At 38.0% G+C, this 26,203-nt stretch overlaps 1 protein-coding gene across 1 annotated transcript; it reads right to left on the reverse strand.

Moving 5' to 3' along the window:
• Positions 1 to 82: 82 nt before the first annotated feature.
• On the reverse strand, positions 83 to 25,469 carry efhc2 (EF-hand domain (C-terminal) containing 2). Its single transcript, XM_084723959.1, has 15 exons — positions 25,347 to 25,469; positions 22,696 to 22,884; positions 20,905 to 21,055; positions 20,490 to 20,713; positions 18,746 to 18,997; positions 15,845 to 15,952; positions 13,918 to 14,056; positions 11,828 to 11,993; positions 11,587 to 11,729; positions 9,162 to 9,358; positions 8,792 to 8,925; positions 6,960 to 7,154; positions 3,852 to 3,944; positions 3,443 to 3,542; positions 83 to 267 (listed from the first exon to the last, which is right to left on the reverse strand). Exons 1-15 carry the CDS (start codon positions 25,386 to 25,388, stop codon positions 139 to 141), a joined length of 2,262 nt encoding a protein of 753 aa, XP_084580085.1. The 5' UTR covers positions 25,389 to 25,469; the 3' UTR covers positions 83 to 138.
• Between the last annotated feature and the right edge of the window lie 734 nt (positions 25,470 to 26,203).

Raw genomic sequence — 26,203 nt, forward strand, 5'->3', positions numbered from 1 at the left:
CCCTGTAGTTTTACCCACCCCCATCATAACACACAATGAAAACACAGATGCTGGTTAGCTAATGTACCATCTTCTTTAATTGAGGAACAAGTGTGCATGTGTTTGTGAAGCAAAACTGTTTCAGCTCTCACTTTGTGTCTATGTTGAGGCGGCAGCTGCTGGGTCACTGTTGTTGGAGGTAAAGCCGAATACATCCCCCAGAAGGGAAGAGTAGTTGACGTCTTTCACTGTGGTTCCACTGGCGCCAAACCTCACATTCAAATCAAACTGGAGACGACAGGAATACACAAGTAACTACACAACTCTGACAGCATTGAAACACTTTACTGTTCAGTGTTGCCAAAAAGTGATTATTTTAGTCTCCATGTTGGTTTTACAATTTGTTGCTGTCCTTTAAATAGTTTCACTTTGTTATTGCTTCTCTGTGATAGATCTCTCCTCAGTTGTCTTACTCCGTTCTGTACTTTATACAACTTAAAAAGCACCTTAGGATAGTTTGGATTTTCTGAAATGGGTTTGCATGAGGTACTTATCCACAGCCAGTGTATTACCTACAGTAGATGGTCAGCATGCCCCAAGCTTGGAGAAGCAGCAGGAGTAAAACTGTATGAAGCTAAGTAATGTACTACTGTGGACAGGGTCAACAGCTAAATGTATTTTAGCTGCCTAAAAAAAAAAAAAAAAGGACAGTTCACCCCAAAATCAAAAATACATATTTTTCCTGGCCTATAGTGCTGTTTATCCACCTACATTTTTTTGGTGTGAGTTGCAGAGGATATAGAGGATATTTGGGGATATCAGCCATCAAGATATCTGCCATCTTTCCAATATAATGGGACTTAATGACACTTTTTGCAGCTCAAAACACCAAAAAATAAAAATTCTTTCCAAAAATCACAACCTTATTTCTCAAGATAATCCACAGACCTTGTTGTGAGCAGTTTCATGTAGGAAATACTTTCTTTCTACTTGAAAGAAAATAGTTCTGGTAGACTGTAGAAAAAAGAAGTTGAATTTTTCAAATGTATATTTTTGTTGCTTTTAGCACCACAAGCCAAATGCCATTTAGTGTCATTATATTGGAGAGGAGGCAGACATCTCTATGACCAATATCTCCAAAACTTTGGAACTCACACCAACAATATCTAGATGGATAAACAGCACTACAGACCAGGGGAAAAATATGTGTTTTTGATTTTGGAGTGAATTGTCCCTAGAAGGGTACGCTATATGTAGAATATTTTCAGCTCTTCACCTTGCTGTCAGACAGCCTCTTCTGATGTGAAAAGCAGATTGCTAACTCCAAAGAAAGCAGACTCCTTTGGGGAAAAAACATAATTTTACCTCGCAAGAGTCTAGTTGCTTTGAAGAGAGCGATGGTTTACGTCCATTAGTACTCCAGCTTCTTTTTCAAACTGGGTGTTTGCCAACTGCCATCTACTGTTCGTGACTATTGATAAGTACCTCACACAGCCCCACTTCAAAAAATACGAACTATTCCTTTAACCTTGCAGCGAGTATTGAAAGTGCTAAAATTAGTGTTGTCCGTAACCTCCATTAGACTGATTAAACCTTGTACACAGAAAAACAAAGAACCTCTTTTTAACAATAGAGGACAAATGCAATTTAGCTATTTCTATAAAGCAGGCTTTTTTGAATTAGTCCCAAGATTGTTAAGTATAATGAATAGAAAGAAAGACAGGAAGAAAGAAAGAAAGAAAGTAAGCAAGCACAGAGGTAATAAGAAAACTGGCAGTACTACACAGCATCTGGATTGCAGCAAAGTCCAAAAAGGCATCTACAAGGTAGATAATCAATCTGGTCTGTTAACATGATGTTTCTGTTGTGTCCTCACTACGAGACACAATACCTGTGACACCTTCAAAGATACACCAGGATCATTCAGTGGCTATTTTCAGTCTTTACGAGCTGTGACAGTGTGTGGCTGGTCTTGTTTTTAGCCCCATTCAGACATGCAGCCTTTTCCAGAAATGTTCCAGCATTTTCCCTGGAAGGGGTCATGTATGAATGAGAGCCAGAATTGATTTTCTGGGAAATCTGCACTGGCAGTCATGGTAAAAATGAAGGCAGAGGTGGAAGACGGGTGTGGTTCAAGCACGGGTTTAAGTTGCAGATCACTGCATCTTAGTCTCAATCATTCCTGTCCACTGTGGGACATTAGATATAATGCCATCTTGTGACTGTGTGTCTCTGTGTGTCATCATGGCAAAATGGGGTCCTGGAGACATCTATCAAAGAGGCTGTTTTCATTACAGGTGTTAATATGTCTTGACTCATTCTGATTGGTCAAGCGCAGCATTGTAAGGTCTGTTATTTATGTATAACAGACCACTGGTATGGACACAGTTCTGTAGACTCTGGAGGGGCAATAAAATCATTTCAGAATTAATATTTTGTGTCAAATTATTGATTTATTTTGGTAAGTAATCATGTAAAGTTAGATAATGTACAGTGAACAGGTCATTATCGGGAAATAAACCCGATTCAAGACCCCTCTGCTTTTTGTCATCCTATCATGGTTTATTTTGCAATAATGACTTGCTCACTTTACATTATCCCTTGCTTGTCAATATGATAGTGTCACAACCATACAAAATGCAGTCATGAAACTTCACAGGTGTATGGCTGAGATCAAAATGAAGGTACCGAGTACTGAGTACTCATGTAATGCGGTACTACTAATGGGTCAGAATGTCAGCATGTTGCAGCTGGTGTGATACCCTTTGCAAGATGGTTTCTAGTTGTGCAGAGTAGCTGAGCTGAGATTGAGCAACTAGTTTGGGCGTAGAACCTGGCGAGGCAAAGAGCAGCTGGAAACCGTGACAGAGGAAAACAGAGAATTAAGGGAGCACTGTGTCGGCATACACACACTTACACACACACATACACATACAGATTCAGACCACTCTCATTCTGTCCATACAAGCCTTGGTTGTCATGCCGCGGTGTATATCTCTCCTGCTCACCTGTTTCTGCTTAGATCTGGCTGTGGCGAGGCATGCTAAATCACCATTACACAGAAAAGAAAAGATAGAAAAGATACAAATGCAAGAGAGAAGAACAAAGGAGCTACTTCCTCTCCGTTTGACCACCTCTGTGTTTGTGTGCGTTTCTCTCTCTTTCAAGTCATTTTCCGTGCACAATAAATTGTCCTCCAGTCCATTTGACCATTCCTTCCCATCCAGTTGATTCTGCTTTTGGCTCACTTCTCCACTGAGTCATCACAGGTAGGGGCAAAATGTAGATTGATTTTCAATTACAACTATTTAAGAATCTGTGCACACGCTGTGAAATCACTTACTGTGCTTTTCTGATTCACTCTCATTTAAAAACTTTCCCCTTTCCTCTCCCCACTTTCTGCTGTTTTTGGTCCATATATCACATACCATATATATATCCTGCTGTTGTTCCTCTATCTTACCTTTAAGGTGTCTTCGGGCAGTACAGACGGAGTGAGGTGCTCCACCCAGTTAATGCCAGCCAGGAAGGCATGGTAGTCAATCTCATCCCCATCTGCAAACCTACAGCAGACATACATCCAGATTACAAACAGCTATATACTATTTAAAAACTCCAAACTTCAAATAATGACAGCCATCGCTTGATTTAAATGAAGCTATTTTGCCCCGCTTCCAATGCATCATTTTTAGTGGTCTTCAGTCTAAATGCTGCCTCACAGATTTTTCAACCATGCCAAGAAAGATTTCTGGGGAAAGGAATGGGCTAGACTTTGCAATGAATGAAATGAATCATTCAAAACCACTCTGAAAATGCAGTGCGACCTTGGAACTGTTCTACCCTGAACTGCGCAGTGATTAGTGGGCTCTTACTTGCTGAGCAGACCTCCCAGCAGCTTCTCAGGCAGGGGAAGCTGGAAGGCCTTACAGATGGTCCTTGTCTTTTTGGTGGAGAGACGTCCGGTCCTGGAGACACAAAGAAAAGCAGAAACACAGGTATCCAACGTAAGAAAAAAAACCCAAGAGGTCCTAGACTGTGAAACTATGGCCACCTTCACGCTGCAAGTCTCACTGCTCAATTTGGATTTATTGCTTCAGTCTGATGTTTTCTTTTTGGCTGTTCATGTTAGTTTTTAGTTGAAGCATAGATTCATGAGCAGATGATAATGAAGACATGGACAAAGAGAGACTCATTTTTAATTATGGCTTTTTGTGGAATGCTGCTATTTCTGTATAGAGGTGTATGTGGATGTAGAGTTGGAAGCAGGAGTGGTGGAATTGTTACATAAATGGCTTCACAGTAACAGATTTTATCCAAAACTTCAAGATGTCAAGGGCTGCCTTTAACGACATCTGACAACTCCTCTCCACAAGAGTCTTGTGGCAAGACATCTCAGATGACATATTTCCCTGAGAAAGCATGTAGCAGTTGGGTTCTCTTGGCTGCTAACAGGAGTGGGTTACCACACGCTGTCCAGAATGGACCACAATTAAAAGTGTCCCAAATAAGAATTGAAAAGATCAGATTCAGTGTGCTGTTCACTCTGTGTAGATCAGGGGTCACAAACTCAAATTGTCTTGGTGCCACTGACAGTATTATCATATCATAAACAAGGCGCTTTAACGCTCATGCACTGCAAGAAAGTGCAATATTTCGGTAAATGTACTTCTTTTTGTTTCCATTGCTAACATATTTTTGTCACAAAAAATGCAAACAGCTGTTTCTATACATTTCTGTGTACATTAATCAGCCTTGTATTGGATACAAAATTAGCATCTCTTCTGTCCCTGCGCATTAAACAAATGCTAGACAGTGTGCACTGAAAACTGTAGTTTTGTCATGTAACTGATTAGAAATGTCACTTGGTAACTGACTTATCTGCACTGCCACTGTGTATGCTGATAGGGAAATACTGTCAAACAAGCTTTTCTTTTCTGGACATACAGGGTGTCCACAAAGTCTCTTTACAATTAAAAAAAAATCATTACAAAAGCAATTGATGAGATATGTTAATCAGATTTGTTCTATGAACTCAATGTGCTTCGTGCAACTAATGGTGCCCATATAGAGGTGTATTAACTAAGGCAAAAAAACTTCAATATCTGCTTTTCATTTTGTAATAATTTTTATAGATTTGTCTATTCATTTGCTTTTGTAATAAATTGATTGAATTGTAAAGAGACTTTATGAACACCCTGTAAAATATCAGCCAATTGCAACATGCAATCCCTCAGAATACACAATATATTGTTTGTTTGTTTTTTAAACTAGAATTGTGTTTTTAATTTCAGTTGTATGCTGTCGGGTAATTTAAATCAGTATGAATAAAACTAGAAAAAAATGAATTAAGTAATAATTTTGTGGGCTGTATTATATAATATTTTCATGTTGCAGGCTAAAGGCCTCTGGTATAAAGAATACTACACAGGCTCAGGAACATTTTGGAAAACTGTCAGTAAACACAGTTTATAGCTGCATCTACAAATGCAACCGTCCAGAATATCACTTCAAGAGCCAGCGTGATGGTATGGGGGTGTATTAATAACCATAGTATCATGGGTGATTGTCACATCTGTGAAGGACCTTGTAATGCTGAAAGATACGTACAGGTGTTGGAACGACATGCTGCCGTCCAGACAACGTCTTTTCAGAGACGTCCCTGCTTATTTCAGCAGGACACATTCTGCACTTGTTCCAGCATTGCGGCTTCATAGTAAAAGAGTTCAGATATTAGACTGACCTGCCTGCAGTCCAGACCTGTCACCCATTGAAAATGCCATGAAGCAAAAAATACAACAACAGAGACCTCAGACTGTTGAGCACCTGAAGTCAAATATCAAGCAAGAATGAGAAAGAATTTCACTTTCAAAACTTCAACAATTAGTGTCCTCTGTTCCCAAACGAGTGTTGTTAAAAGAAACATTGATGTATCACAGCGGTAAACATGCTCCCGTCCAATATTTTTTGAACATGTTAGATATCAAATTTAGAATGAGACCCCTGATCTAGAAAAAAGCAGATCTAAGTCTCATATCAGCAAAAACCATCAGATTTGAACCACTTTTGCCTGCAGTCTGAATGTAGTAGGCGTCTGGACCCACATCGTGAGGCTTGTGCATTTTTGTTGGGTTATTTGGATGAAGCTCAAAGAAAAAACACATGCTCCTTTGAAGCTAGAATCTACTCAAAATAATCCACACTTCAGGATATTTTTAGAACTTTATAAGAGCCACGGAGCAGGATCTCAAAAGTCAGTGCTGATAACTTGAACGCATAAAATCAGAGCAAAGATGACATCAGCAGCACGGCCTTTGTTTATATTTTAAAAAGCTACTCGTATCGAAGTTATTTACAGAAAAATGTCTCAAACTATATTTGTATGAGGACAGTGTGTGTGTTTGTGTTTGTGTGTATGTGTATGTGAGAGAGAAACAGAGGATGACCACAGTTGTTTTCCACAGTGATTCCAGACGGTCCAGAGGCCCATTCTTGTCATTCCATCTTCATTACAGGGATGCTGATGAACAGTCTGACACTAACTGAGTGTGTCAACACAGCCACATCAACAGCTTAACCTCATGGCTCTGTTGACCATCCATTTCAGCTGATCCACCTCATGTTAAAGGTCTACTACATGTGGATGGGTGAGTCTTTGTAGTGCACATGCATTAGACATGCAATTGTATGCACAAAAAGAGAAAGAAGGTGACAAGCGGGGAGAAAGACACAGAGACAGAAACAGACCAAGTGTGTGTGTGTGTCTGTGTCTTCTGGCCAGCAGAGCTACATGCCATACAGGTCTTCAGGATCCATCTGGTTCCAATGCTCCACTCTCACCCTGCTGGAACTAATTGTTGCTCTGAGATGTGGGGCCACTGGCTGCACGATTGATGTCTTGTTGTGACGCTATCTGCCTGTTTGTGTTTCTGCTGCAACAGTGTTTTGTTTTAAGCAAAACATCTGTGTTTATGTGTGCCTACTTGTGTCGATCCTGGTGTGCAAAGGCTCTGGCCATGTCAGGGAGCTCTTCAAAGTGTTTCTTCTTCAGGAAGTCCTGGGCCACAGCCAGCATCAGGCCCACGTCCACCTCCGGCTGCTCACGCTCTGAGAAACACCGGCCCAGCACCAGCACCTCATGCTCCGACAGATCGCAGTCCAGGCCTGTCAAAAGGCCCCTGTGGTGCGCACACACACACACAAAGAACACACAAAAACTGATTAGACATACTATGCGTTCACCACATCTCATGGTCCTGACATTAAAGCTAGTATGTATGGAATTTCTCTTTGCTTCCTTTTGTCACGTTTTACTTTTGTAATATTTACATTAGCCATCAGCCCAATTTGAAATGTAGAAATCTGCTGTGGCCCACCCAAATCTTTAATCACAACTCTGATCAACACATGAGATTAATCATACCAATGACAGGATATAAGATCTGTTCTGGTGTTAAAGTGGCAGGTCACCAAATACAGTGTAACAACTGTTAAACTAGGTCAAGTAAATGAAGAACAGCACATATTTTAAAGGCAGAGTCAGTAGGATTTGTCCGTGCTGTTTGTGAACACATCAGGTCGTCAAATATTAATGCTGACCTTGTATGAATGCAAGATCACTGCAGATACAGACACTAACACACACTTCGACTGGGTCATAAACAGGCATGGAGAGTAACAGATTACATCTAACGGGATTATGTAATCTGGATACAAAAAAAGTAACTGTATTCCAGTACAGTTATAGATTAAAAAAAAGATGTTATCAGATTAAGGAGGAGGACACAGCTGACAATCCATTATCATGACCTCTAGTGAAAAAATGCTTCACTGGGTTTCATAATTTTTTGTCTTCAAATCAATCAATCAATCAATCAATCAATTGCACACAACAAATGTAGGAACAGCAGAACAAACTAATAAACCTAACAACCAACTTAGAACACTTAGAGCTGCAACCATTAATCATTTTTTAACTAAAAATATCCAAATTTCTCTGATTTCAGCTTCTTAAATGTGAATATTTTTCATCTCTGACAGTAAACTGAATATTTTTGAGTTATGGACAAAACACAACATTTGAGGACGTCACCTTGAGCTTCTTTGGATCAAAGGTCATACAGTGTATATATGTTGAGTTTTAGTGTGCTTCTCCTATAGACTTCAATAGAACTGATACCAAAGTTTGACAGCAAGCAGAACATTGAATGTTCTACAGTGATCTCATGTCCCTTCCTTCTTGTTTAGTTCACTTGGTTGTCCACATGTAAAATTGATCATTATAACTGTTAACAAAAGTAACTGAAAAAAAATAACTGTGCAGTACACTCACATTTATCTTTATGACAGTTGTCAGCATACAGTTTTTGGTGTGCACTTGAAATGCCTCACTGGACTGTGATGACATATATGATGGCCGCTACTCAACTTGCGGCCCGTGGGCCAAATCTGGCCGCTGATAGGGTGCCAGGTGTCCCTCCAACCATTTTCTAATTCACAGTAAAAATAAATTGATTTACACTGTTTTGCCCAGGAAGGAAGGAGGGACACATACAACAATTTTGTGTGACAGCCTGTGCAAAGTGCATTAAAATCAGACGGCGAGTTCTGCTGGAGAAGACAACTATTGGCTGAAGAGAAGCAGAAGTTACACAGAAATTAAGATCATTCTGATCCCATATATTTCATACCATATAGCTTTAATATGCTCTTGATTCTGTCCCTGGTAAGAGCAGTTTTCTGAATCTACATATTATTGCAGGCAGGGACATACTGAACAGATTGAAGTATGCTTAATTTTACAGTATTACTGTACCTGAATGATTCAAAAGGGGTGAATCCAGTGTTGCTGGGGTCACTGAGAGCCAGAAACTTCCTGACCTCACTCTTCTTCTCCTCCGGGACTGAACGTAGTTTACTGAGGATGTTGCCCAAGTTGGCTTTGGGAAACTTTAAAAAATTACACATAAACATTCAGCCATTAATCATATATAGCAATACGTGACACAAAGAAAACATGAGTCTGTCAGAAATGCTTCAGAGTAACACACAGCTAACAGCTGAGAGACCCTGAGCCAGTCTATGTGACTATGTTTGCTCCAAAGACCACCACTGAAAACTTATGATACTATAACCTCCTATAAATAAATGTCAGAAAACCACAGGCAACAGATATTCCTCCCCACCTCCTCAGCATGCTGCTCCATGTAGTTGAGGGTGTATTCATCAGCAGCCAGAAGTTGGAAGAGCTTATTGTTGAAGCAGACAGTCGCTCCAACGAACAGATCCTGAGCGGTGAAGTACTCAGACAGCTCGCTCTTAAACAACTTCTGGCCTGGTTTCTTCACACGACCACGCTCCAGAAACTTCCCTCCGAGCACACCTGGTGCAGCATGTGTGAGAGAGCAACGGATGAGAGGGTGGGTTATTCTTAAATTGACTCATCCTCCTCAAACATTCAGACTTTTTCATTTCACTGAAAATCAACATTGGGGCAGCTGTGTCTCAGTGGTAGAGTAGGTTCATCCACTAATCAGATAATCGGTGGTTTAATCCCTGGCTCCTTCAAATCTACGTGTTGAACTATCCTTCGACAAGATATTGAACCCCAGATTGCCCCTGAAGGCATAGCCCTCAGTGCGTGTCTGTGTCAGGAGACTAGAAAAGTACTTGAGAAATACAGTCCATTTACCATTTTTGAGAAGTAACTTGGTCCTTGGATCACAGTTTAAAAGTCGTGGCATTTATTTTTATATCATGCTCACAATTTGTTTTAATTGTTTAATTAAATACAAATCTAAATTGAATTTAAGACGAGGCACTACCGGCAAAAACATTTTTTTTCATGCGCTGGTAAAATTTGAAATTTTGGGCAAATCTACTTTCAGGCTAGTGGGAAAAAATGTCACATTTAGATGTTTGTTTCAGTTCAGATTTCTGTTCTGGAAATTAGGACTGCAACTAACGAGTATTTTCATAGTTGATTAACTGGTCAATTATTTTCTCGATTAATTGATTAATAGTTGTTGGGTTCATAAAATGTCAGAAAATGGTGAAAAATGTTCTCAGAGTCCAAGACGACGTCCTCAAATGTCTTGTTTTGCCCCCAACCCAAAGATATTTACTTTACTGTCCTAGAGGAGTTAAGGAACAAAAAAATATTCACATTTAAGAAGCTGAAATCAGAGAATTTTGACTTTTTTCCCTTACAAGATTACTTAAGCTGATTAATCGATTATCAAAAATATCTGCCAATTAATTTAATAATTGATTAATCACTGCAGCTCTACTGAAAATGTATGCAAATTTATTAATGTTAAAATAGATGATGCAGTATTTCAATAATTAAAATTTCAGAAAACCTGTAATACAAAAAAAGTCTCAATATAAGAAATCAGCTGGGGAAGTTTCATGGTGATATCAGTTAAATCTTCACTTTAGTTGCATTTGCATACACCACCCCTTACAATTTTATATTCTATATATCTATATTCTGAAAATATTTACAGCAAGGTTTGTTCATATATTATTCATAGCTTAATTTATATTTCTAAACATGGCAAAATGGATCTTTTATGGCAGTTTTTTCTAACTCTAATACACCACAAAATTAGATCGTTTTGAATCTGGCTTTATGCAATATTCAGATTTCTGTTCTGGAGTTTTTAGCAAATTAGAACATATTCAAGTACATAATATACCATTTGCTCCTTTAAACACAGCATTTCAGAAAACTTCTGTTACTCAACTGAGGAAGTTTCATTGTAGTATCACTTTAAACTTCTTTCTTTTCTAAAACAAAATTCTAAAATATATACTGTATATGGAATATTACACAACATATCTAGCTGTTTTCTTAAAATTAGTTTTTTGTCTCATAATATGAGACAGAAATCTTCACCTTTAGTAGCACTTACATACTTCAGCCTTTCTGTTTTATTACTATCTATATTCTGAAAGTTTGTACACAGGGGTTTGTTCATATATACTCAGCCTGATTTATATTCCTAAAAGCTCCACAAAATGGATATTTTATAGCTGTTTTTCCTTTTTTATGGCTGTGATCCCCCTGTAAAAGCATCCTCTCTGATACACCACAAAATGAGACCATTTTGAACCTGATATTATATATATATTCAGATTTCTGTTCTGGAAATTTAAGCAAATTAGCTCATACCTAACTAGATAATCCATCATTTGCATACAGGATTTCAAAAAAACTGATTTCAGTAATCAGCTGGGGAAGCTTTATTATGTAATCTACTTCATATTAGTTAAAAATTTTCACCTTATCCACCTATAGTGTCCTGCTTTAATTCACTGCTCATACTGTTTTACACCATGTCATGTTTGCCATGTTGAACAGTCCATGAACTCATGGCAAACTATCCATCTTGCAATGTAAAAAAATACTGTCAAGTACTGATTTACACTGATGGGAACATCTTAATCCCTGAAAGAGTAGGGCTATGCTCTTAACGTCCTGTTTCATCTGTTTTTGGAAGATGCTGGACGTGGAAAGTGAATTTGATAAACCTGATGTTTACCATGAGACTCATAGATTTGTAACTGGGAGCAGTTCAGGTGCAGCTATGGTCTGACTGCTCTCACCTGAGTTCCTCTGCGGGCGTTCAAACACACTGATGGAGTCATCGCAGAGGTAGAAGGAGATGACGAACACCCTGTCTCTGTCGACCGGGTCGGTGGTCACCATCTTGGCATGAAAATTCAGCACATTACTGTTCAGGCCACATCTGAGGGGACATTTTCACAGCAGAGTTGGTTTCTCTCCTGAACATACAAACCTTTCAGTGTCTAATTTGATTGTGACTGTGACTACAACTCATATGACCTGTCTTTCTCCATAAATTTGCGGAAATCTTTCTGCGGGGGCTTGGGCAGCAGGCCCTTGCAGGAGCTTAGTGAGTCCTCCTCTGAGCCGAAGCCGTTGTAGGGGGGCACAGCACTTGGGGGCTTAGGGGCCGGGGGAGCTTTGTACTGCACCGGGGTGAAGTTCTCTGAGGGGAGGAAGGAGAAGGAGAAGACAAAACACTTAAAAGAAGAAAGAGAGCCAGGAGGAGAGCTGAAACGATCAGAGGGCAGCAGGTAATCCATCCAGCCCGGGTCTGGCAGTAACCCTGAGCTGACCTCTGACTGCTCCGAGTCAGACAGGACCCTCCATCAAAGTGGCCTGTCATGAGGGCCTCTGCCTGCTTTACTGCTGTGACTAATGCAGCGAGCCCCCAAACCTGCCCAGGGTGGCAGACACATACAGGAGTAGCTTGGGTTTCTCCTGCCAGGGTGCTGTGGTGTGCCTCCTGTGGTCCCTGGTGCCTTTAACTGAGGAGGCACAGAGAAACAGCAGTGCTGGAAGGCCTCAGGATCTCAGGATCTCATGAACTCTTATCATTTCTTATATCCATTGACCAAAAAGTAACCGAGAGAACATTTTATGGTCTTGTGAGTAACCTCAGTCCAGTTTTTTATGAAATCATCACTCAGAACATTTCAGTTATTCTAACTATACAAATAAAATAAGGTATCTTGTGCCATCAGTCAGAGAGATCACTTTTGTATGAAGGCAGTAGCTTTTACTGGTGCTTGCTCTTACTGCCACCAAGTGTTCATATTAATGTACTGCAGGCATGAGCAGGTAACAGTTCTTGATTACTAAGATACGCTTAATGAAATTGGGATCTACTTGATCTTCACTATCATCGTCTTTGCAGAGTAGAAGTCTTGTCTTGCACATGTGTTCGCACTTTTTCAGCAGCCAACTTTGCTTTTGCTTTTTGCTTTTGAGTAATGGATTGCATGTAATGGGATCTGGGTACAAAACAAGGTAACTGTAATCCATTACAGTTACAGATATATATAAAAAAATCAGATTAGAGTTACATTTAGCAAAAATGGGGATTATTAGTAGGATTACAATCTTAAAATAAAGAATGATATTCTACCATGCACAGTGCACACACAGCTGTCAATTCATTATCGTGACCTCTAGTGAAAAAATGACTACATTTTTTAACAAGTAATTAGTAACTGTATCAGAATAAATTTTTAAAGTAACTCTCCCAACCCTGAATGTGACATGGTGTACAGCAGGGATGCTCAACTTCCTTTGGCCAATTTTGCAAAAAAACAGGCAGAAAATAAATAAACAAATAATATTTATAAGGCAAAATTAAATAAAAGAAATTTGAAATTTGCTTTTAAATTAACTGATTTATTAACTAATTAAATTAAGAATGTTACCTTGAGAGGCAGCTGGATCATCAAACAAAAGTTTTTTTTTAATTGTTATATTGTTTGTTTTTGCATGAATGTAATTTTGTAGCAAATTTTCTGTTCACTATATATGCAGTTAAAAGAGAGATCAAAAATGAATTTTCTGGTTACAGTGCATGTAACATATTGCTACAAATAAATGTACTACTATTGTACAGTGCCGACTTGTTCCAGTGAACGTTTACTCTCTGGTGAAATCTGAATCTAAAAAGCTCAGCGCCAAACACAACAGCATGCAGCTAAAACTGAAGTTCTTGTATTGTACAGTAAGCAGTCAAAAGAAAAATAGAACAAAACAGAAATTTGTGTATAAAAAAAACATTTCCAGTGTTGACTGTCACTCAGTTGTGACAACTGCACTGAAGAATATTGCAGGCTGTTTAAAAAAAATAAGACAAAATGACTGAGAAAAAACTGTAAATCCATGGAAATATGTGACTTGGAAAAGGAAAAAAGCTGCTGTGAATGTACATATTAGTCAATTAAATTTAGTACATAAAATCAGTTTTTTCTTGCACGGACAAAACACTTTTGAAATCACATTACTGTAAATCAATGTATAATTTCTACAATTTAGTCTATAACACATCTAAACATCTTTGTAGCAATACTGAAATGAAAGCAAATCAATAAGACAATAGTTCTGGTTACCTATGCCATATTTGGAGCGGTAGTAGTCTTTGGTGAAGTCGTCACAGTCAGTGATGATCACTCTCCTGCCCCACACATTGATCTCTGCACCCACAGTCAGATCACAGTCTGTAATAAACTCTTCATGGACAGCTCCTGTCTGCAGGACAGAGACAGGAGAAAGACAGGAGGGTGACGTGAATGACAGAGCACATCTGATTTTATAAAATTAAGGTACATGAATTCTACATTTAGACTGCATTGTTGTGAATGAACCTGGTGAGGTTAAACTTGCAACTGTTTAGTTTTAGTCGAAATGCTGTTCAGGTTCAAGCACTATGTATATGTGACTGTTGATACAAACTATGAGCATTAATATGTTGCTTTGACGGCCTCCAGGCTTTTGGAAAGACTTTCCATGAGATTGTGGTAACTTGGTTGCAGGGGTTTTACTCCTTTCAGCCACAAGAGCATGAGTGAGGTCAGATACTGAGGTTGGGTGTGAGGTCGAGCTCACAGTAAGTGTTGCAGGTCATCCCAAAGGTGTTTGATGGTGTGAAGGTCAGGAAAGTCAAGTTCTTCCACAGCAAACTCAGAATACCATCACTTTATGTATTCATGATTTTGTACAGCAATGTGTTGAAACAGGAAGAGAGCTTTCCTCAAACTGTTATCACTCAGTTAGAAGCACATTATTGTCTAAAATGCCATTTTATGCTGCAGCATTAAAAGCATAGTTCACCCAAAAATGAAAATTCAGTCATTATCTACCTGCCCTCATGCCAACTGAATGTCTGCTTTAGTTTCTTAGTCCACAAAACACTGCTACTGCTCAACTGCATTGAATGGTGACCAGTTTTCGCAAAAAAATAACTGAAAAAGAAAAGGGGGTGTCCAGCTCAGCTGGTAGAGCTGTTGGTCCTCTGCAGCAGCCGTCAGTTTGACTCCCGCCTGCGGACCATTTGCTGCATGTTATCCCCTCACTCTCTACCCCTTCTCTGTCATATCTACAGCTGTCACTAACAAAAATAAAGACAAAAGCTCACAAAATAATCTTTAAATAAATAAATAAATAAATAATAGTGTAATTCAAGTCTCCTAAAGTCCCAACACTCAGTTCACTTGTGTGCACACACTGTCACACCACACACATTCAGTTCAAACAGTGTGCAAACACACATGAATGGGGCTCCAAGCTAAGGATCTACAGTGAAGATTCAGGTTAAAAACATGGAGTAAATGATGTCTTTGAAGTCAACTTGGCATGTTGGGGCTTTAGGAGATGTGGTTTACACCAAATGAGCAGTATGAACTGTATCTTTAAGATTTTGCAACTGGACTTGGACTCCAGCGACTTCTGGTCCTTTAATCAGACATGGAGATAAAGAACGCCACTCACTTCAATTATATATGTATATATAAAAGTAGGTCCACTGGAGGAGGCGTGACCTAGGGTCTGTATTGAAATGTGCCAAATGTCCCATTGAAATGTACCATTTGTTTTTGATTCTAAAATAAAAATTATTGTTGACACTGAATTTTAATTTGACTGATTTTGGGGGGGATTTTGTCAAAGGGTCCAATAACAAAAACACTTTCATTTAAAAAAAAGTGCATTTTTCAGCAATTACTTGATATGACAGACTTTACAGGGTTAACCTAACGTGACCTGGGACTGGTTGGTCTTGTCATGTGAAACTTGACTGTCTCTGCTCAGCAATTGAATAAAAAATTTTACATTTTCTTGTGACTGGCAAAACAAGGACTCAGTTCCACCTCTGCCATGTAGAATAGCTTGTTTTAGGTCAGGGGTCAGCAACCTGTGTTCAGACTGTCTCCCTCACTGCCAGGTCACTTTCTGACCTCTCAGCACTTCATCTTTCATTTGTATTCCTCTTGTTGTCATGTTCAGCATGTTTGTAGCGAGTGTGGCTCAGACAGGACGTACTTTGAGGCTGTCCAGTATGTAGCGGTTTCCCTGATTTGCTGAGGTAAACACATTGAGCACTGTGCGGTCCGTGATCTGTCCAGGCTGCTTCATTTGGGCTGGAATGCACTACAGACAAATAACAGACAACCACGGGTGGGAGAAGGCAGAAACTGTTACACAAAACACATTAAACAAGATCTGAACAGAACTGAATGCCATTCTGCATACAGACACCTGCAGAGAGATAGTGAATTACAAAATTAAGAGACAGCGTGAAGAGGTGATCTGTCCTTAAGGAAAGTTAAGGAATAGTATTATGTGAAGTGGGGTTGTATGAAGTACTTATCCATAGTCAGTGTATTACCTACAGCAGATGACGGTCAACACGTCCACAGTTCAGGGAAGCAGAAGAAGTACTGGTGTGGAAAGTGAAGCAATGTAATGTGGTAGACAGTGTCAGCAGCAAAACATATTTTAGGGCATTTTCACAACTACCTAATTTGGTTCAGACGTTTGGACTTTTCTGGACCAGAATTACAGGAGTGAAACCTCCCTTGGACCAAAAAGAAGAAAAGGCGAAAAGAGGTGGTCTCAGCCCAGATCAAAGTGAACCATCATTCAGTTTGTTTCTGGTGTGGAAATATTTTATGCATGGTTTGGACTTTTGGACCAATTCCAGGAAATTACGACAAGATATCATCAGAGCTGGAAGAAGGAAAAACACTACACCAAAACAAAATGAGCCACGGAAGCAGATGGGGACAGGAGGAGACCAGATGTTTAATTGACATCTGGTTTGATGACTTCATCAGATCAGATCAACTGAAAAAAAACTTTGGGGTTGCTGGTAGTAGTACAATAATAATAATATTATGGTGATGATGATGTAGATGTGTTCATTCATCTCTCTCCATAAAGGGCCCCTGAAGTCAGGCTACCACTATGTAAGGCAGATATCGCCCTCTGCAAACCAACCACACTCTGTAGGTGTAATGAGTAGTTTCACCCTGCAGAACACCAGAGTTTCTGTTCTACTGCTGACTCAAACTCACCCTTCATAACCCTAAGTCAAACAATCACACAAACAAACTAACAGATCGACGGCTGCTCCTGTCCTCTGCAAGATAAAATGAAAAAATTGAGACATTTTGCTGCAGACTCTGTGCACAGCAGTACATTGCTTAGCTTCCTACACCAGTATTGCTGTTTCTCCAGACTGGGACCTCCTGTAGGTAATACACTGTGTTTCATAAAACCCCATTTCAAATACTCTGAACTATCCCTTTAAGAGTATGGTGATTTCCCATTAGATGGTGGATTCTGGTCAACCTTTAGGGCTGACATTTAATAAAAGGCATCAGATGAAACGAAATTACTGGAGTGAAAACATATACACACACACACACACACACACACACACACACACACACACACACACACACACACACACGATTAAGACCCGGCTGTCTTTCAGGATGAATCAAACTGCAGTGAGTAACTAGAGAAGAAAGCTAAAATGCTTGAGGGAGGCTGGATGCTACAGCAGTCCTGTCAGACTGAATGAGGTCTTGGTGAGGACGGGGATGGTGGGAGAGAGATGAAAAGCAGCCACCCAACCAGAAGGAGAGGTATACTTGCAAATCTTGAGACCTCAAAAATAGGGAGGATTTTGATACAAAAAAAAAAAATCAGTTTCAGAGGCTTTGTTTTGGTGACTTTTACAGAATAAAATGACAAAATAAGTACACTGCAACAGCATTTTTATGTTGAATACTCTTAATTTTACTAATAATTCTCAGCAAAGAATAAAGAATAATGTGTCTGTCTTGTGTGAACTTTTGTGAATCCCTGGCATTAACTAATCATCAGTTTTCTTTCATTCTTTTATGTTTTGCCCCTAAAAGAAAATTCATGCAGAGGATTTGACAACATGCATGTCCTTAACTTTCTGTAAGAAATGGGAATTCTTCTTAGGAAATCTGGTTTAGTGCAGCTGTATTGTTCTGTGGGTGGAAACAGTTGACTTTTGGAATAGTACAGAGCTTATACACGCTGCACATTGTCAGAAACAATCTGTGATAATGAAAAGGAAAAAAGGTTTGAAAATTTGTCTGAAACTGTGAGACATACAGGAGAATTGTTATCACGGGAGGAAATAGGGAGGGGACAATGAAAATCAGGAGGGCTGGCAAGTATGAGGAGAGGTATATACTTTATACATAAGAAAAACTAAAAAGAATTTTGTCAACCTTTAATCTTTAGTCAGCATAATTTACTTTTCTACCTTATATAAACTTGAATCTTTGAGGTTTAGCAACTGTGAATGCTATGAACCTGATCTCTCATTATTTGAGTGGTTGAAAATGAAATGGTTTTTAATTGAAAATATTAAAATATCAACCATTATTCAGTTCCACTTCAAAAAGTTTACTCAGTTGTTTTTGAAATACAATTTCTGTTGAGTTTTTCAAAGTCAAAGATTCAAGTTTATCTAAAGATGAAAAGTTGGTTGGTAAAACTTTTTTAAAACGTAAGAGTCTGAGCTGGGCTCAAATTCTATTAAAGTAAGTGGCCTTTAAATTTGGAGTGTTTTCAGCTTTTTCATTTATACAGTGTAGGACATTTTAGTCTATTTCATAATAAACAAAATAGGTACATTTGGTGGAATTAACAGGCTCTTGTTTTTTCCTCTGATCAGTAACACATTTTAAATGCTGTATAAAAGCTGTACTGTAGATATAAATCTTAAACTTGCAGAATTTCTTCCATCGTCTTTTATTTACTATCTACTTATTTAGTGACACCTCCTGTGATCCACCTGTGACCCAGTCTCTGGGAATGACTGGTTTGAAGGACTGGGGAACTACTCTCCACTCACTTAGCCCTAAAACACCTTTTTTTAACAGAACAGCGCCTCACCTTGGGTAGTTTGCTGCGGCGCAGGAATTTGGCCACGTTATCTCTCCCAGAGTTTGGCAAGATAAGCTCCCGTATCTCTATAGTGTCATCAGCCAGGAAGTAGTGCAGTATGAGGTCCCGGGGGTCCCCGAACATGGTCTCCGTGTCATCCCAGAAGCAGTAGAAGCGCAGGACTTTTTGGTCGTTGTCCAGGAACTGTTTCAGTGTGTCGTGCCTCTCATACGGCCGAAGTGGCTTCATACTTTTCTCAATCTGGATGAGGGATCAAGTGACATTAGAAGAATCAATACATCTGATGACATACACATAAAAGACTTAAAATCTTTGTTTTGCCAATTAATTTAAAGCAGTGGTTCCCAAACTTTTTCTGACAAGCAATTGATAAAAAATGGATTGAAAAAAGGATTCCAGTTGAACTTTAGTGAAATAAAGGTCAACATAATAGCATCAGAAAACTCTTGTTTTTTTTATTTTCCTTTCATAAATCATATTCATTTAACTTATTTCACTTCTGATCATCCCATTATTAGAGATTTGGCCATTATTAGGAATTTATAGATTAGATTATTATATTATATTAGATAATTTGTGTTTGGCTGGCAACCTGATCAGTTTTTTCCTGAATCCCTCCATTAACATTTTGCTCATTTTAACAATTCTAAATACGTATCTACTCTTTCTACAAGATTGCTAATGATTTCTTATGACTAATAACTCACTCACTCACTCAGTGAACACTCAACATTAATTTGAACTCTAATTAATGTTAAACAGGCAAACCGTACAGTAAATATACTACAGATTTCTCCTGTAAAGTGAAGGAAATCTTGAATTATTACTGCTAGTTTAAAGACTAAATCATTAATAAATTAATTAAAAAGATAATTTACACATTGATTTACTGTGAAAAAAATATTGTTGTATCTATGATCAGAAAAAAATTTGTATTTAATTACTTCTGAGTATTTTGTATTTTGCTAGGCAGAAGAAACGGCAACAAAATACTTTAAGAGTGTGTATTTTTGTTCTTATACATTATTGAACATGTCACAGATGTACGTCCAAGTCTTTCCTGTAATGTTTATTTTAATTATTGATTAATCTGTCGATCATTTTCTCCACTAATCCATTAGTTCTTTGGTCCATAAAATGTCAGAATGTTAATAAGTGTTTCCCAAAGTCCAAGATGACGTCCTCAAATGTCTTGTTTTGTCCAAAACCCAAAAATATTCAGTTTACTGTCAGAGAGGAGTAAAGAAACCAGAAAATATTCACATTTAAGAAGATGAAACCAGAGAATTAGACTTTTTAAATTACAAAAATGACTCAAATTGATTAATCAATTAACAAAATAGATGGAAACTAATTTAATAATCAATTAGTAATCATTTAATTGCTTAATTGTTGCAGCTGTAAGATCCAGCATATTTTTATAGTTTCAAATTACATATTACTTGTAAATTAAATAAATAAAATTTTCTCTTAGGAGTATTTTGTATTTTATTGTGATACATTTCACAAGTAAATATGTTGTATTTGTAATTTATAGCAAGTTACTTTTTTGATACATCTGTTTCCATCTCTGCCTGTTTCTTGTTTTGTTGATTATTTTTGCTGTTCTACTTTAATTTGAAATGATCTAAGATGGAATATTTGATTCTAATATGATTATTATTATGAGAATGGCTAGGAAACAAAAATCCCAAAACAAGACAATAAAAAAAGCTCTGACTCTGATACCTACCTGTTCCCGCAGGTTGCTGTAGGGGTCATCAGGTACAGTGGCAGGGTCATTTACAATCACCCCAAGTTTTGTGAGAAAGTTCCGTGTATAAGAGTCACAGCTGGTCACAGTGAACGTGCGGGAGTACAGCACCATCTGTTGGTTGATGTTGAAATGGAAAATGTTGTAGAACTGGTCATCATCTGGGGAAGGCAGAGGGATACGCTGTCTGCAAATAAGTGTTCCTGCAACAAGGAAGAACCAACACAGCAGTGGTGAGCTGCAGGCACTAAACTGCTCGCCATGACTCAGTTAGGTGTTTTGTCTGTTTATTGTTAGTAATGGATCATTTAGCCAGCTGGAATCTTGAACGCAGAAAAAGAACAAAAGTAAAACATTTTCACTTGAGGGACATTTGCTGTGACATCACAGACACCTTGAGGGATGCCGCTGTTCTTGAACTCTGGCTCCACCACCTGCATCGTATCATCCTCCAGGTAGAAGTAGATCTTACACTTCCTGATTCTGTACGTCTCATCTCGTGCCTCAGGAACCGCCTCCTTGAAGTACGCTTCAAAACACAGAGCCTGGGGGGATGAACGGGCATTTTGTCAAATTATGGCTTTTAACCACATAAATGTCTATGGTTTAACAGAAATATACAGTTATTATAAACTACCGCACACTGAACTGAGCCACTGTGATTTTATTAAGTTAGTGGTATCAGGTTAAAACATATTATTCTGGAAACACTTGTAACTCTTTATGAATCTTGCTTTATTTTTTGGTGATTTGAAGAAGAAAAACTGTAGAAAAGATGTTGAGAAAGAAAAGTGACATAAGTGTGATAATGCGTCATGTGACCGAGGTATATTTAGCACACCTGTGAGTACTCTTGTGCTTCTGTTGAGCGAACCTCAAGAAGCCACAGGCGAAATGCATTGCTTGCTCCTAATAAAATCAACCGCTTATCCTGATGGGTCACTGGGGTCCGGAGCCTATCCCAGCTGACGTTGGGTGAGAGGCGAGTTACACCCTGGACAAGTCACCAGGTCTATGACTCAGCTTGTGGTGATCAAAGCACCCAAAAAGATACATTTAATCTTTAATCTATTTTTGTTCTATTACTCTGATCTATTTCCTCCATTAATCGATTAATTGTTGAATTGTCAGAAAATGGTGAAAAATGTTGATCAGTGTTTCCCAAAGCACAAGATAACATCCAAATATCTTGTTTTGTCCATAAGTCAAAGATATTCAGTTAACTGTCAGAGAGGAGTAAAGAAACCAGAAAAAAAACACATTTAAGAAGCTGAAATAAGAGAATTTGGACATTTTTATTTAAAAAAATCTGACCTGGTTACTCAAGATAATCCACAGACCTTGTTGTGAACAGTTTCAAGTAGGAACTACTTTCTCTCTGCAGCAGAATATACTGGAACTACTTTAGAATCTGTCAGAACTACTTTCATTTCTACTAGAAAGAAAGTAGCTCTTATGTGAAACTGCTCACGACAAACTCTGTGGATTATCTTGAGTAACAAGGACATCCTTTTTGTAAAGAGACACAGGTTGTGAGTTTTTCAAATGTTTGTTTGTGGCACTTTGAGCACCACAAGCAGATATCTCCAAAACTCGGCAACTCACACCAAAAAAACATCAAGATTGATAAACTGCACTGCAGGCCAGGGGGAAAGATGTATTTTTGATTTGGGGGTGAACTGTCCCTTTAAAATGAATAGCTCAATAACTTAACTGAGTGGAAGGGTACTATACTAAGTGACATAATAAATAGGACATTCACTGTACTGTAAGTAACTTATTAACTTTAAGAGCCAATGCTAAACATTAGCTGGAAATTATTTAAATTATACATGGTATCAGTTTATTCAATATACAACTGATATGGGCAAAAACACAGCTGCAAATTAATCAAAATATTACTGACATCAATTGCAATATCCACACAGAAGTTCACATTTTTTTGATAAAGGAAAAATGCATGAAAAAACAGCACTATAATAAAGTACTGTAGTGCTGCGATGATGAGATGCCCTGATCTACACATGTTGTTCTCCAGAAAGAGAACATGTTTGTTCGGTACAGACCCCGACAAATGTCACACCAGTATGATTTTAATCAGAATCTTCACAATATGACTTTTTACATCACTCCATGCAGTCCTAGGCAAAAAGTTGTGTGTGTATAACTGGGAGAGTCATTTCACCTGTTTGTCAAAGACAACCCATGATGGTAAATCACCGGCCTGTCCTTTTGGGTAGACAGAATACTTTGGTTTACTCTTCTGGCCGACTCGGAGCTCTCCTCCGATACCTGGCTTCTCAGGTCGCACCACCAAAGGGACTCCGTTGGAGTAGTCAAAATGTTTGGATTTGTGAAATCTCTCCTTCCCCAGCTGTAGCAAAGAAGAGAGAAAGTGGCTTTATTCAACTGTCAACCTTGATAGAATTATCACTTTCTACTAAAAACATACTGTAACTAAAGCTTACTACCAGTTTATTTGGATTACCTTTTTGTTTTATGAGTTGCATAAACTTGCATTTCATTACTCAACCCTGTGCTGTAGATAATGAACCTTGTACCTTGTGTACATTCATGACATGAACCTTTTTAGACATGAAACAGTGGAGTAAACACAGGTGTTACCAATGATACTAATTAAGCTTCCATTGTAGAGTCAGGGTGCTGCTGTTGAGCATGTTGACTCACTCTGCTACACTAAATGGATCAGGCCCTTAATTAGTATCATTGGTAACACCTGTGTTTACCCTGCTACTCCATGTCAATATGGCTGCCATGAAAAAAAAATCATTTACGTGTAATTAGTGCATACAAAGCAAGCAGCCATGGAATGACAATTTAAAAGTGATTTACTGCTGCCAGCTATCAGAAACAATACTACTAGAAAGACATATAAACTCACAAATGACATCTCTGATTTTACATTCAGTATTATTAATCTCATCAAAACTTTTAAGAGCTTATCTCCTCACAGAGGCAGGAAACGTACACACATTCTTTACTCAAGTAAAAGCACAGATACTTAAGTACAAGAAAAAGACTGATAAAAGCAGAAGTACTGATTCAACTTCTTTACTCAAGTAGAAGTGAAAAAGTACAGGCTTTCAAATGTACTCAAAGTATAAAAGTAAAAAGTAGCTGTCTTTTACGTTGTTTTCAGTTTTGTCATGTCTTTTATGTTGTTTTTCATCTTGTTACATCTTTTTCATCATTTTTCATCTTACTACATCCTCTTTAGTCCTGTTACATCCATTTTGTCTTTGGAATGCTTCTCATCTCGTTTCAATATTTTTAGTCTTATGTCTGTTACATTGTTTTTCATTTTGTTACTTTTTTGGTCTCTTTGTGTATTTTTTTTTTCTTGTTATGTCTATCATGTGTGATATACACTGATGGATACAACAAAGAATCATCTGTTCTATGTGTTAGTTTTCCATCCATTGAGATTGAAATCAGTCTTGATGTTGGGAAAGTGGCATGCAAGGCAACACATTTAAAGTAATCAATTATTCCACTCAAACACATTCAAACTGGAGCAACAAGCCTGTTTTGAAAATATAAGGCATAGAAAGTACAGATACTTGTGTTCAAATGTAGGGGGTTACAATAAAAAGTTGTCAGAAAAATAAATACTCAAGTAAATACCACATACCTGAAAAATCAAAAGTATCTGTACTTAGTTACTTCCCCCCTCTGTGTCCACTAAAGCCAAATCCATCATTGCAAGTTGTTTCATGGTTTAACTAAGTTAATACCAGGTGTCTGTAAAGTCACCACAAGATCAATAAAAGTAGTGGTGGAAGTAGCTCTCAGATCCTTTACTTCAGTAAAAGTACTAATACCACACTTCACTACAAGTAAAAGTCCTGCATTCTGCAAAATTTACTTAAAGTATCAAAAGTAAAAGTAGCTATTCATCCAAGGTGGTTTTATTAGTTTCTTTGTTCTTCCTTTAAATATTTAAACCGTCACCAAATATGGAGATGTGGTTTTCATTGGGCAGAGAGCATATGAAAAATTGTAATCTGAAAGGCAAATAGTAACTTGAGGTGTCAGACAAATGTAGTGGAGTAAAAAGTACAATACTTGCCTCTGGGATGTATGCTGCATTACTGAGCTATTTTTTTAAAATAATTTATACACTTTTGGGTAGTTTAATCTACAGCACTGCATCCTGTTCTATAAGATCACCATGTTTGGAACCTACCTGTCATGTGAGAACCACATCTTTCTACAAAAATCAAGAAAAACAGTCCTGTTTTCAGCTTTGTGACAATGCATTTTCCAGCTGGTCCAAGGGGTTTTAATTATTAGTTTGTTTCTTTTTTAAACAGTCACCAAATATATGTTTTCATTGGCCAGAAAGTATATAAAAATATTGTAATCTGAAAAATAACAAGTAACTAAAGCTGTCAGACAAATGCAGTGGAGTGAAAAGTACAATATTTCCCTCTGAGGTGTTGTGGAAGTAGAAGTATGAAGTTGCATAAAATAGAAAACACTCAAGTAAAGTACCTCAAATTCGTACTTAAGTACAGTACTTGAGTAAAAGTACTTAGTTACATTCCACCACTGAATAAAACAGTTAGAGCTACCCTTATCTTAGTTAACAGGTTGTTTGTTTTCTTCCACTTGTATCTACAAGACGTTTGTACTTTTTGTATCCGTGTATTATTTTCTACACTAGACACATTATTAGCAGGAGCTAGTCTGCTAGCTAGTCTAACTAGCATAGCCAACTGTGACGTTAGCTACCTACCTTGTATTCACTGCTGAGCTGAGACAAAGTTAAAAGAAAAGTAATAATATGAAATAAACCTACTGAGTGAACCTTACCTGTCTGTTGGTAGAATTCCCGGGTAGAAATGGTAAAGCCATGGCTGTAATATTTAAAACAGTTGATTCGTTTCTTCATACAACTCTGCTGCTGTTAATTTCCATCGGTTTGTTACTAGTCACCATGGAAACGTTTTTGTTTGGGGCGCCTCTTGGCAACATACGAGACAGGAGGAAATATTAAAATATTAATATGTGGATGCACAACATAAGAGAAAAGAAATAAACCCTTCGGGATACTTCAAAATATAAACTATTACAAAATATATCAACATGTTTTATATCATTACAAATTCTGGTCTTTGTTTTCTTATCATACCTGGAAACAAAAGAAGCACTTCCTGGGGACACTGTAAGTGAAAGTAAAACCAAGCTCAGATAATAAACACATACTGTCCAATAACCTGAAGCATCCAAGACTCAAGGTCAGGGAAACTTAACTTGTTTTGCCCAGGGGCCATTTTTAGCAAAATGAAAGGAGGCCAGGGGTCAGGGTTAGTATACAGTAAATATCAATAATAATCAGATAAAAATGAACTGGCCACTGAAATTATGTCTATCAAATTAACTGACATATTAACTAAATTAACTTGGTGCAAAGACAGACACTTGCGTTAGTTACACTTTTAATATACATGCATTTATACAACATTAAACACAGCTCAAACTTCTTCCATCATGTAGTCACTCAAATACTGGAATGATTGATATACTATAAACTGTTCCTGCCATGGACAGAGGAGATAGGATATTTAAGCTCTTTTAGTGTGTTTAGGTTAACAACTTCCCAAGTAACAGTCAAGGGAGATCATTTACATTTTACTAATTGGTATAAACAAGCCAAAAAATAAATACAC

The sequence above is a fragment of the Lutjanus erythropterus genome, chromosome 8 (assembly GCF_056507025.1).
Source record: "Lutjanus erythropterus isolate fLutEry1 chromosome 8, fLutEry1.hap2, whole genome shotgun sequence".
Taxonomy (NCBI): Eukaryota; Metazoa; Chordata; class Actinopteri; order Lutjaniformes; family Lutjanidae; genus Lutjanus; species Lutjanus erythropterus.

What these genes read in the sequence shown, in the direction of transcription:
- efhc2 (XM_084723959.1), bottom strand. Translation starts at nt 25,388, where the DNA reads ATGGCTTTACCATTTCTACCCGGGAATTCTACCAACAGACAG. An exon ending in AAATTTATGGAGAAAGACAG is followed by an intron (nt 11,730 to 11,827) that starts GTCATATGAGTT and finishes ATGTCCCCTCAG; the next exon opens with ATGTGGCCTGAACAGTAATG. An exon ending in ACGCCCGCAGAGGAACTCAG is followed by an intron (nt 9,359 to 11,586) that starts GTGAGAGCAGTC and finishes ATGCTGCACCAG; the next exon opens with GTGTGCTCGGAGGGAAGTTT.